General features: G+C 49.8%; 1 protein-coding gene across 1 annotated transcript; it reads left to right on the top strand.

The window, feature by feature from the left end:
- Positions 1 to 406: 406 nt before the first annotated feature.
- LOC115190145 (proline-rich extensin-like protein EPR1) lies at positions 407 to 7,302 on the top strand. The gene is made up of 3 exons (XM_029748635.1): positions 407 to 454; positions 1,822 to 1,948; positions 5,810 to 7,302. Exons 1-3 carry the CDS (start codon positions 407 to 409, stop codon positions 7,300 to 7,302), a joined length of 1,668 nt encoding a protein of 555 aa, XP_029604495.1.
- Positions 7,303 to 12,674: the final 5,372 nt, after the last annotated feature.

The raw sequence follows: 12,674 nt of genomic DNA on the forward strand, positions 1-12,674 counted from the left end.
GCTGCTCTCCTGAGGATCCTCCTCCCTCTTCTCCTCTCTCCTTCTGCACGCCTCCATGCTTCCACAATCAATGCAATAGTAAAGAAAGCTGCTTCACTACACTACACTGTTCTTTTATCTGTTAGTTTACCATGGCTGGGTGTTACAGTGTAACAACAACAAGACATACTGGAGGAGAGGCACTGGAGAGGAGAGGCACTGGAGAGGAGAGGCACTGGGGTGCAGGCGGCAAGCAGGCGGGTAGGCAGACGGAAGGAGGTGGGGATGCCAACCAGGAGAGAGGAAGTTGGCACTTAGCGAGATTGTTTTGGCTTTGGTGCCATGGCTGCCGTCTCCGATGGAAATGAAACTGTTCTTTGAGAGGATGTAATCATTTAGTCTTGAGAGAGCAGAGCAGCGCAGTGCGATGGTCAGCCTCCACACGCCGCCCGCCTCCCACCTCTCGCCCAACAGAGTACCACAACATAAGAGGCTCGCCTGCCTGCTGCTAAGTGTGTGTACTAAGTGTGTGTACTAAGTGTGTTGGTGCATTTCATATGCATGTGTCTGTGTGGGGGAGGTGTAAAAGAAATATAGGCAAAGAACAGGAGAGGTTTCCAGGCAGGGAGAGAGTGAATGAAACAGAGAGTAGAAAGAGAGAGTACAGGGTGATCAAGCAGGCGATAAAGTGGGAGGATGGAAGAGAGGAGAGAGAGATGGGTTTATATATGAATGGATCTAGTGGTGTGAGGTGAGGGATGTGTGATGAGAGAGGGACACAAAGTAACTGAAATGAAAGGCATCAGTCTCTGTCATCCACCCACAATTAGTCTGCGGTATGACCCAGCGGTGAGTGCAGCAGTCTGATAAGGTAACTGAAGTATATCACCGACAAGGCCACCTCATAGTAAAGAAATAAGTACAACATAGAATGAGAACGCCAATCTAGTGTGATATACTGTCTTTCTACTGGCCAACTGATATATCCTTGAGAGGCAGGTCTTCTGTAGCAAGTCCTTCACCTGTCTCTCTCTCTAGCTGGAAGTTGTGTGAGGGAAGACTTCTGTAGCAAGTCCTTCACCTGTCTCTCTCTGTGGCTGGAAGTTGTGTGAGGGAAGACTTCTGTAGCAAGTCCTTCACCTGTCTCTCTCTCTGGCTGGAAGTTGTGTGAGGGAAGACTTCTGTAGCAAGTCCTTCACCTGTCTCTCTCTCTGGCTGGAAGTTGTGTGAGGGAAGACTTCTGTAGCAAGTCCTTCACCTGTCTCTCTCTCTGGCTGGAAGTTGTGTGAGGGAAGACTTCTGTAGCAAGTCCTTCACCTGTCTCTCTCTCTGGCTGGAAGTTGTGTGAGGGAAGACTTCTGTAGCAAGTCCTTCACCTGTCTCTCTCTCTGGCTGGAAGTTGTGTGAGGGAAGACTTCTGTAGCAAGTCCTTCACCTGTCTCTCTCTCTGGCTGGAAGTTGTGTGAGGGAAGACTTCTGTAGCAAGTCCTTCACCTGTCTCTCTCTCTAGCTGGAAGTTGTGTGAGGGAAGACTTCTGTAGCAAGTCCTTCACCTGTCTCTCTCTCTGGCTGGAAGTTGTGTGAGGGAAGACTTCTGTTGCAAGTCCTTCACCTGTCTCTCTCTCTGGCTGGAAGTTGTGTGAGGGAAGACTTGGGGGCAGGTTGGAGTGAAGCCTTGTCCAGGACGTATATGAGAGGAGGAGGATCGTTAGTAGACGGGACAGTGTGTGTCTCTCTCAGCGTGTGTCTTTCTGCGGGGGGGCAGACAGGTTTATTCCCTGTCCCCCCCTGTGTCTGTGACCTCTGGTGTTCCACACCACATCCTCTTCATCATCCCTACAGCAGGACACCTGTCCCCCCGCTGACACACCAACAGAGGAGAACCGAGCTGGATGGAGCCCACAGTACGCTTCGCCTGGCTCCATAAAACGGACCTTCCCCACCAGCTCCACCGCTGCCCGAGACATCAGTCTGTCAGTTACACATCATTGTACTTTTCTCTCCTCCTCATCAACACCAAGCCAAACTCTCAGATTCTCACTCAAACTTAGCAGTGATAGACCAAACTGCTGCGAGACTCTCATAACTACAGTAACTGGCCATATGCAATGACCTTTACATTCTTCTTGAAGGGAATACTGATGTATGTGCTGTAAATCCAATACAAAAAAAGTCCAATACAAGCAATAAAGAGTGCCTTTGTAATGTTTTCACTAGGATATTTACCAGCTGATTAACGATGCACTGTACAACATGACTGACAGATGAAATATAGTGCTATATAGGCATTACGTTAAACCCTGTAATGATTTCCCAAGGCAAGTAAAAGGTCAAAGACCACCTGTCAGGCCACCATGTTGGGACAATGCAATCCAGAAGGTTTCCCTCGTACAATCCACCTCAATTACATGACATCCACCTTCATTCCAAGGCCACCATGGTGGGAGACGACCAGCGGAGAGTCAACCAACCTCCCCAAAAATGTCAGAATGAGGTGAGATGAGACTCATGCAGGTCTGAGAGCCTATTTATTTCAGCCCCCCAGAATCAATTAATGGCAGAATTATCCCCTGAATTCCACTATTCAGCGCCGCCAAATGACAAGAGCCCCCTAGCGTGAAACAAATTTCTAAGTTCCAATCTGAGACCCACCCCAGAACCACCTACTGGGCTCACTGTGAAATTGCACCTCCCTTTGACCACTCAGCCATGGGTTCTTTCTGTCACATGGTGAGAGTGTACGTGTGTGTGTGTCTGTGTGCGTGTCTGTGTGCGTGTGCATGCGTGTGTGTGTGCGTGTGCATGCGAGTGTGTGTGTCTGTGTGCGTGCGTGTGTGTGTGCATGAGCACAGCAGCCATTCCAAAATAAAGTCCCACTGTGTTCTGGATATAGACTAGCGATATTGTTTCTCTTAAAGCACAACAGAGTCAAATGTACTGAAAGGAGAAAGACGTGGTCAGAGAGAGACTGGGGGGAAATGTGTTACACAGAAGTAAGGGATGTTCTTGGTATTAAAGGACCAGAGCTACGGATCTACAGACAAGGAACCAGACAGGGAGACAGACAGACAGGGAGAGACAGGAGGCAGAGGTAAAGGGCAGAAGATGTCTTCTTGAAATGACTAGTGAAAAGATATGAAGTGTTTCCACCGCCCTGTGCAGCTGGAGAGCAGCCTGCTACGCTCCAGAGAGGGAGGGACAGAAACAGAAGGCATGAAGAGAAGTTGAGGGTAATAGCACCAGAGACGGCAGGTCAACACAGAGACGCTGCTCAGACCAATTAGCCAGCCAGCAAAGAGGGTTTCTCTCTTCCGGCTCGTCACCATGAGGGGATCGCCCTTCGTCCATATCGCACATTTTCTCTTCACACACACACTCGTATGAATGCACAAACACACACACACATTTCTCCCACAGACACACACACACACACACACATTTCTCCCACAGACACATACATTTCTCCCACAGACACACACATGCCTGCTCTTTGCTGCTGCCATCACACTGACTGATGTGATTGTTCTTTCTGGAGGAGGGACTTTAATTGAAGAGTGTGTTGTGCTATCTGTCCAGCACATCACATCACATCGGGCTGGCCATGGCTGCTATTCTATTGTTGGGTTATCAGACAGGCTGTCAGGGGTCCTCTCTCCTCTCTCCCCTCTCTCTCTCTCTCTCTCTCTCTCTCTCTCTCTCTCTCTCTCTCTCTCCTCTACTTTCCTGGCTCGCTGCCTTTTCGTGTTCACAATACCAGGAATAAAGATCACAGCCAGCCAGAATCCAATCCAGCCAGTCTCCTCTTGACAGCATTTACCATCTGAACAAAAGACCCTGGACCAGTCCTGTCAGTGTATTCTGGATATACAGTACCATATGAGCCATAAGTCCCTGGACCAGTCAGTGTATTCTGGATATACAGTACCATATGAGCCATAAGTCCCTGGACCAGTCAGTGTATTCTGGATATACAGTACCATATGAGCCATAAGTCCCTGGACCAGTCAGTGTATTCTGGATATACAGTACCACATGAATCATAAGTCCCTGGACCAGTCCTGTCAGTGTATTCTGGATATACAGTACCATATGAACCATAAGTCCCTGGACCAGTCAGTGTATTCTGGATATACAGTACCATATGAGCCATAAGACCCTGGACCAGTCAGTGTATTCTGGATATACAGTACCATATGAACCATAAGACCCTGGACCAGTCAGTGTATTCTGGATATACAGTACCATATGAGCCATAAGTCCCTGGACCAGTCCTGTCAGTGTATTCTGGATATACAGTACCATATGAGCCATAAGACCCTGGACCAGTCCTGTCAGTGTATTCTGGATATACAGTACCATATGAGCCATAAGTCCCTGGACCAGTCCTGTCAGTGTATTCTGGATATACAGTACCATATGAGCCATAAGTCCCTGGACCAGTCAGTGTATTCTGGATATACAGTACCATATGAGCCATAAGACCCTGGACCAGTCAGTGTATTCTGGATATACAGTACCATATGAGCCATAAGACCCTGGACCAGTCAGTGTATTCTGGATATACAGTACCATATGAACCATAAGACCCTGGACCAGTCAGTGTATTCTGGATATACAGTACCATACGAGCCCTAAGTCCCTGGACCAGTCCTGTCAGTGTATTCTGGATATACAGTACCATATGAGCCTAGCGTGAATGACTAAGTAAAGCATTAATCATCATCATCACATCAAGGTCATTTCCCATCAGAGAGTTATCTATCACTGAAGTGTAATACATCTGCGTTTCCCAAGCTATAACAAGGTTTTATGGATCTCCCTCGCTTCTTCCTCGTCTAGCCTCCTGCTTTGTGTGTAGCCTATAAGCATAGTCCAATCTCCACAATGTGTGTTATCTGTCGCCGATCTCTCTCCCTCTAAAACTCGAGACCTTTCAGAGAGAGAAGGAGAAGGAGGCCTTTCTCTTTGTGAAGGATCCTCTGTCCAGACAGCAGGCAGTGGATCGATGAGCCAGACGATGGCCCTGCTCCTATTGGTAAGGCCAGACTAGCTCTCTCTCTCTATCCCTCTCTCCTCTTCTCTCTGTTCTGTTTATCTCTGGCAGATCCCTCTGTCTCTCCCTTCCTCTTTCACTGGCTACTTGCTCTTAATTAAACATGCCGCAAAGCTATTAATTGTCAACAAGATTAAATTTGTTCCCTGGGCAGTGCCGTGAATGGGCCTCTCCGCCCAGAACAAAGGGCTCCCAATATCCATGTCAGGACTGAACAAAGACCCTGGGACGTCACTATACACCTATCTACTATACTATGGACTGAGCTGGGCCAAGCTGAGACAGGACCAGACAGAGGTGTTATTCAATGTTACTCACTGAGTCCCAATGAGGTGCTTTGGATAGGTAGAGAGAGAATCAGGCTTGTGTTTCAAAGCAGCCGGTGCCATTTTGTAAGATGACATTTGGGCTGAAACAAAGCGTTTAATTAGAACGCTGTGGGTACACCTTCACCCCTGTCATAATGCCATCACCTGCTCTGCTCAACAACTATTCAATAAAATATTTCAAATCAGCCTAGTTTTTAATCCTGCTGTGTTTCTGTTCTTTGTATTGCTATAAACACTTTTGACAAATGGTGTGACATTTAAATAAATAAGTAAATGACTGCTGAGATGAATTTAGGCGTGAGCAGCTGCCAAGGAGTAATATAATTCATGGCCATGCGTCACTGTTAGTGGAGACCTGGTGCTCCAGCACTCAGGCAGAACCCACAGCCAGGTGACAGTACATCAATCCCCCCAGCCACGAGACCCCTACCTGCTCCCACCCTCCCAGCCACCAGACCCCTACCAGCTCCCACCGTCCCAGCCACCAGACCCCTACCTGCTCCCACCCTCCCAGCCACCAGACCCCTACCAGCTCCCAGCCACCAGACCCCTACCTGCTCCCACCCTCCCAGCCACCAGACCCCTACCTGCTCCCACCCTCCCAGCCACCAGACCCCTACCAGCTCCCACCCTCCCAGCCACCAGACCCCTACCTGCTCCCACCCTCCCAGCCACCAGACCCCTACCAGCTCCCACCCTCCCAGCCACCAGACCCCTACCTGCTCCCAGCCACCAGACCCCTACCTGCTCCCACCCTCCCAGCCACCAGACCCCTACCTGCTCCCACCCTCCCAGCCCCCAGACCCCTACCAGCTCCCAGCCACCAGACCCCTACCAGCTCCCACCCTCCCACCCTCCCAGCCACCAGACCCCTACCAGCTCCCACCCTCCCAGCCACCAGACCCCTACCAGCTCCCACCCTCCCAGCCACCAGACCCCTACCTGCTCCCACCCTCCCAGCCACCAGACCACTACCTGCTCCCACCCTCCCAGCCACCAGACCCCTACCAGCTCCCACCCTCCCAGCCACCAGACCCCTACCAGCTCCCAGCCACCAGACCCCTACCTGCTCCCACCCTCCCAGCCACCAGACCCCTACCAGCTCCCAGCCACCAGACCCCTACCAGCTCCCACCCTCCCAGCCACCAGACCCCTACCAGCTCCCACCCTCCCAGCCACCAGACCCCTACCTGCTCCCACCCTCCCAGCCACCAGACCCCTACCAGCTCCCACCCTCCCAGCCACCAGACCCCTACCAGTTCCCAGCCACCAGACCCCTACCAGCTCCCAGCCACCAGACCCCTACCTGCTCCCACCCTCCCAGCCACCAGACCCCTACCAGCTCCCACCCTCCCAGCCACCAGACCCCTACCAGCTCCCACCCTCCCAGCCACCAGACCCCTACCAGCTCCCACCCTCCCAGCCACCAGACCCCTACCAGCTCCCAGCCACCAGACCCCTACCTGCTCCCACCCTCCCAGCCACCAGACCCCTACCAGCTCCCACCCTCCCAGCCACCAGACCCCTACCAGCTCCCACCCTCCCAGCCACCAGACCCCTACCAGCTCCCACCCTCACAGCCACCAGACCCCTACCAGCTCCCACCCTCACAGCCACCAGACCCCTACCAGCTCCCCCCTCCCCCCTCCCAGCCACCAGACCCCTACCAGCTCCCACCCTCCCAGCCACCAGACCCCTACCAGCTCCCACCCTCACAGCCACCAGACCCCTACCAGCTCCCACCCTCCCAGTGGCCCAGACACAGTCCAGCCATCATACACTAGCCCCTCCTCTCAGGCCCAGATTCATTGCAGTCCACCCTCCCAGACCCAGTCCAGTCCACCCCTCCACCAGTGTAGTCAACCCATCACACCAAATCTAGAGTCAACGACCAGTGGTCCAGTACGTTCAGCTCCAGCTCCAGTTTCCCAGAACAGCTAACAGCCAACCCATCCAGTAGTAAACCTACCAACACAACCGTAACCTAACCCCAGACCAAGGGTCTGTTATGTTTGTACAGCTTTAAGGCCCTGCTGTTCTGTCTGCCTCTGTCTGTCGGTCTCTGTCTGTCTCTCTGTCTTTGTCTGTCTGTCTCTGTCTGTCGGTCTCTGTTTCTGTCTGTCTGTCTGTCTGTCTGTCTGTCTGTCTGTCTGTCTGTCTGTCTGTCTGTCTGTCTGTCAGGCTATGTCTCTGTCTGTCTCTGTCTGTAGGGCTGTCTCTGTCTGTTGGTCACTGTGTGTCTGTATTTCAGTCTCTGTATGTCTGTCAGATCTGTCTGTCTCTGTTGGTCACAGTCTCTCTCTGCCTGTCTCTCTCTGTTTGTCTCTGTCTGTTTGTCTCTGTCTGTGTGTCTCTGTCTGTAGGTATCTGTCTGTTTGTCTCTGTCTGTAGGTCTCTGTCTGTAGGTCTCTGTCTGTTGGTCTCTGTCTGTTTGTCTCTGTCTGTCTGTCTGTCTGTCTGTCTGTCTGTCTGTCTGTCTGTCTGTCTGTCTGTCTGTCTGTCTGTCTGTCTGTCTGTCTGTCTGTGTTGGTCACTGTCTGCCTGTCTCTGTCTGTTTGTCTGTGTCTTCTTGTCTCTGTCTGTCGGTCTTTGTCTGTCTGTCTGTCTGCCGGTTTCGGTCTCTGTCTGTCTGTCTGTCTGTCTGTCTGTCTGTCTGTCTGTCTGTCTGTCTGTCTGTCTGTCTGTCTGTCTGTCTGTCTGTCTGTCTGTCTCTGTATAGACAGTATATCATTTGAAAAAGAAAATGGTATGTACAGCTGTAGATCTATTAGGATGTTTAGAATATAGTATATACTGTACATACACAGTGAGTAAACAACATTATAGAAACAAAATATGAGGTGACCAGCATTCAATGACTCCATATACATGGGGCATTAGTCTCAAGGTGCAGGGCTGAGTACTGAGCTTAATCACAGCCAAAGGCAAGTGTAGGTTTCATTTAGTCACGTTGTGTTCTGTTCAGGTTCACACCGACCATGTGCCAGTCTAACCAGCAGTGGATAAAGGTGTTAATAGAGTGTTATGCAGGGACCTTCTTTCCTCTGTATTTCTGTGGCTTGCCTTTCCAGCAATCCCAATATTTCCCTGGCGGCTAAACTCACTGAGCATTTAGGGAATTACTTATTTAACAGATAACGTTTTCTTCTGTTGTCAGCAAAAACACTTCTTGTCCATAACAGGAGAAAACCAATGCAGTGTGAAATCAAAGGTCACCCAGAGACAAATAGCACTAACGGGGAAGAGCAGGGTGATAACCCCCCCTCCACACAGACACACCACCTCCACACACACCCGCCCCTCCGTCCTACAACCTCCAAATGAATTAGAAGTTGAGATTCAACACACCATTTCAAAACACAGAAAGGAGCTGATGTACTTATTGTTTCAGGGACATATAAAGAGAACAAACATCATCAAAGTGTCTTTTCCCCAGCTACTTGCACATTCCATTTCCATTGAACGTCTTATATGGCAGCATAAAAGCCCCATTGATCTTAATCTGTGGAGCTGTGTTGATTCCTTCTCTGAGGAGACTGGTGGAGCCTAGTGCCTGGGCCTGGGTTTGGGATGGGCTGCCAGGGGCCCTGTACTAATGTCTAACCCCAGGCAGAGCACTGCTAATCCACAGCTTTCACAGGTGTCACTGTCTGTCCATGACCACAAGATAAGCCCCGACCCTGAGGAGGAGAGGAGAGAGAGGGGGAAGGGGGAGAGAAGAGAGAAGAGAGGGAAAGAGAGAGAGAGAGGCAGGGGAGAGAGTGAGGTGAGGAGGAGAAGGAGAAAGAGGAGAGGAAATGAAAGGAAAGGAGAGTGACTCCTCACCCACTCATTTACCTGCTTGCTCAAGGAGACGGAACCCAAACAGAGTGTGACGAGAGAGACGCAGCCCCAGATAATGATGTCTAGCGGGAGCATCTATTCAGAAACATCTGCATTTCCTTATCACCATGTAGCGCTGTGCTATTGAGATGACACACCGATCATTTACTGGATTACCTGCCGTGGCAAGACACCGATTACTCACAGATCAATGAGGAGGAAATGTTTATATGGAGGAGGCACGTCTGTCTATGTGTGGGTGGTGATAAGGACAAGATGCCAGCGTCATAACCCACAGTAACCTCTGGCATGATTCACAGACCAGACACCTGCTTATATCGTCACTCCGCTTACAAACACTCACTGCTTAGTTGAATAGAAATGGGATGTTTTCACTATATAGCCTATTGTAGCTCTATATGGACATTTAAAATAGTTCAAGTGGGGTGTTCTATCCAAATACAAAATAATAATGTTTCAAGTCAAATTATTTAGGGGCTTTGCAATTTTACTCATTCACTTTACACAATATCCAAGTAAAAATGCAATATTACATTCCTCTGAACAGTCTGAGACTACAGATGTAGGATCTTAATTTGAGCCAGTTTGATACAGCAGAAAAATAATCCTGCTGCAACAAGATATATGAATTATTATGTGGATTATAATTAATGGACATTTTTGTAGGGATTGACACATCTTTTTTATACATTTGACAATTTTTTTAACCCTCAAATAGACTATAAGTCTGTAATTCCCTGCATTGTGCAAAAGTTCTCCTGCAACGGGGTGATCAAAATAAGATCCTACATCTGTACATAGTAAGTAAATTGGAAATTCATTTTACTTTGTGAAATATGAAAGTCTTGAGTTTCTGATGATTCATTTATGTACTAGACACCAATCTAGTGGGAAATAAAAGTTTAGCTAATAAGACTTGATATGACAGCGTGATGATAATCACTACATCATATCCAACATTAATATAGCATTCATAAACCTTTAATTCATATTACATTAACAATGGAGACTCTTGGCTTTTTATCTTCATGACGTATGGCAGTGAAAATTGGGTAGTCTAAATGGAGTCAGATGTCTTTGTTGATTTTAGGCTCTTCGACAGGCATTTAGACCTACTGTAGAAGCCTTCTATACATGAGCCAGAAGTCAGGGTGTGTGTCTGTGTGTGTACCTGCCTGTATGTGTGTTTATTCACTGTTCTCTCCCCCCCAGCGGGGAGCATCACCACCCAGGCCCCACCCTCCCTCCAAGCATCCATCCATCCCACCTCTTGTCTAATTAAACATCGTTAACATTCATCCCAAGGTCTTATGCAGATGAGCCCAGGGGGAGCGTGCTGGTGCACTGCGTATTAAGAAAGACAACTTGGGGGGTGAGGTGGGTGAGGGTGGGGGGTGTTTTGAATTGAGACGTGCCAGGATATTTCCCATTTGACCTCATTCATCAATTAATTACAGCCATTGGTGGGATGTGACGTGGAACCAAAGCTGGAGTCAGTGCTGCGTGTTGTCTCGATCCCAGTCTAACCGCGTGCAGACAGGCGTGCTGTAGCAGCTGAAGGCCTGCCATCCCTGTCTGTCTGTCTGTCTGTCTGTCTGTCTGTCTGTCTGTCTGTCTGTCTGTCTGTCTGTCTGCCTGCCTGCCTGCCTGCCTGCCTGCCTGCCTGCCTGCCTGCCTGCCTGCCTGCCTGTCTGTCTGTCTGTCTGTCTGTCTGTCTGTCTGTCTCCATTCCACAGAGCTCTGATCACACCTCACACTACGACGTGTGTCTGTTACTCTGTCGCTCACAGCACAGTGAGTCAGCTAACCAGGGAGGAACACAGTCAGTCAGCTAACCAGGGAGGAGCACAGTCAGTCAGCTAACCAGGGAGGAACACAGTCAGTCAGCTAACCAGGCAGGAACACAGTCAGTCAGCTAACCAGGCAGGAACACAGTCAGTCAGCTAACCAGGGAGGAACACAGTCAGTCAGCTAACCAGGGAAGAACACAGTCAGTCAGCTAACCAGGGAGGATCACATTCAGTCAGCTAACCAGGGAGGAACACAGTCAGTCAGCTAGCCAGGCAGGAACACAGTCAGTCAGCTAACCAGGCAGGAACACAGTCAGTCAGCTAACCAGGCAGGAACACAGTCAGTCAGCTAACCAGGGAGGAACACTGTCAGTCAGCTAACCAGGGAGGAACACAGTCAGTCAGCTAACCAGGGAGGAACACAGTCAGTCAGCTAACCAGGCAGGAACACTGTCAGTCAGCTAACCAGGGAGGAACACAGTCAGTCAGCTAACCAGGGAGGAAAACAGTCAGTCAGCTAAGCAGGGAGGAACACAGTCAGTCAGCTAACCAGGGAGGAACACAGTCAGTCAGCTAACTAGGGAGGAACACAGTCAGTCAGCTAACCAGGCAGGAACACAGTCAGTCAGCTAACCAGGGAAGAACACAGTCAGTCAGCTAACCAGGCAGGAACACTGTCAGTCAGCTAACCAGGGAGGAACACAGTCAGTCAGCTAACCAGGCAGGAAAACAGTCAGTCAGCTAACCAGGGAGGAACACAGTCAGTCAGCTAACCAGGCAGGAACACAGTCAGTCAGCTAACCAGGCAGGAACACAGTCAGTCAGCTAACCAGGGAAGAACACAGTCAGTCAGCTAACCAGGGAGGAACACAGTCAGTCAGCTAACCAGGCAGGAACACAGTCAGCACCATAGGGGTAGTGATATCTCTCTGCTATCTTCACAGCACCATAGGGGTAGTGATATCTCTGCTATCTTCACAGCACCACAGGGGTAGTGGTATCTCTCTGCTATCTTCACAGCACCATAGGGGTAGTGGTATCTCTCTGCTATCTTCACAGCACCACAGTGGTAGTGGTATCTCTCTGCTATCTTCACAGCACCATAGGGGTAGTGGTATCTCTCTGCTATCTTCACAGCACCACAGTGGTAGTGGTATCTCTCTGCTATCTTCACAGCACCATAGGGGTAGTGGTATCTCTCTGCTATCTTCACAGCACCATAGGGGTAGTGGTATCTCTCTGCTATCTTCACAGCACCATAGGGGTAGTGATATCTTTCTGCTATCTTCACAGCACCATAAGGGTAGTGGTATCTCTCTGCTATCTTCACAGCACCATAGAGGTAGTGGTATCTCTCTGCTGTCTTTACAGCACCATAGGGGTAGTGGTATCTCTCTGCCGTCTTCACAGCACCATAGAGGTAGTGGTATCTCTCTGCTATCTTCACAGCACCATAGGGGTAGTGGTATCTCTCTGCTATCTTCACAGCACCATAGGGGTAGTGATATCTCTCTGCTATCTTCACAGCACCATAGAGGTAGTGGTATCTCTCTGCTATCTTCACAGCACCATAGAGGTAGTGGTATCTCTCTGCTGTCTTCACAGCACCATAGAGGTAGTGGTATCTCTCTGCTATCTTCACAGCACCATAGGGGTAGTGGTATCTCTCTGCTATCTTCA

This window comes from Salmo trutta, unplaced genomic scaffold (genome assembly GCF_901001165.1).
Source record: "Salmo trutta unplaced genomic scaffold, fSalTru1.1, whole genome shotgun sequence".
In the NCBI taxonomy this organism is placed as follows: Eukaryota; Metazoa; Chordata; class Actinopteri; order Salmoniformes; family Salmonidae; genus Salmo; species Salmo trutta.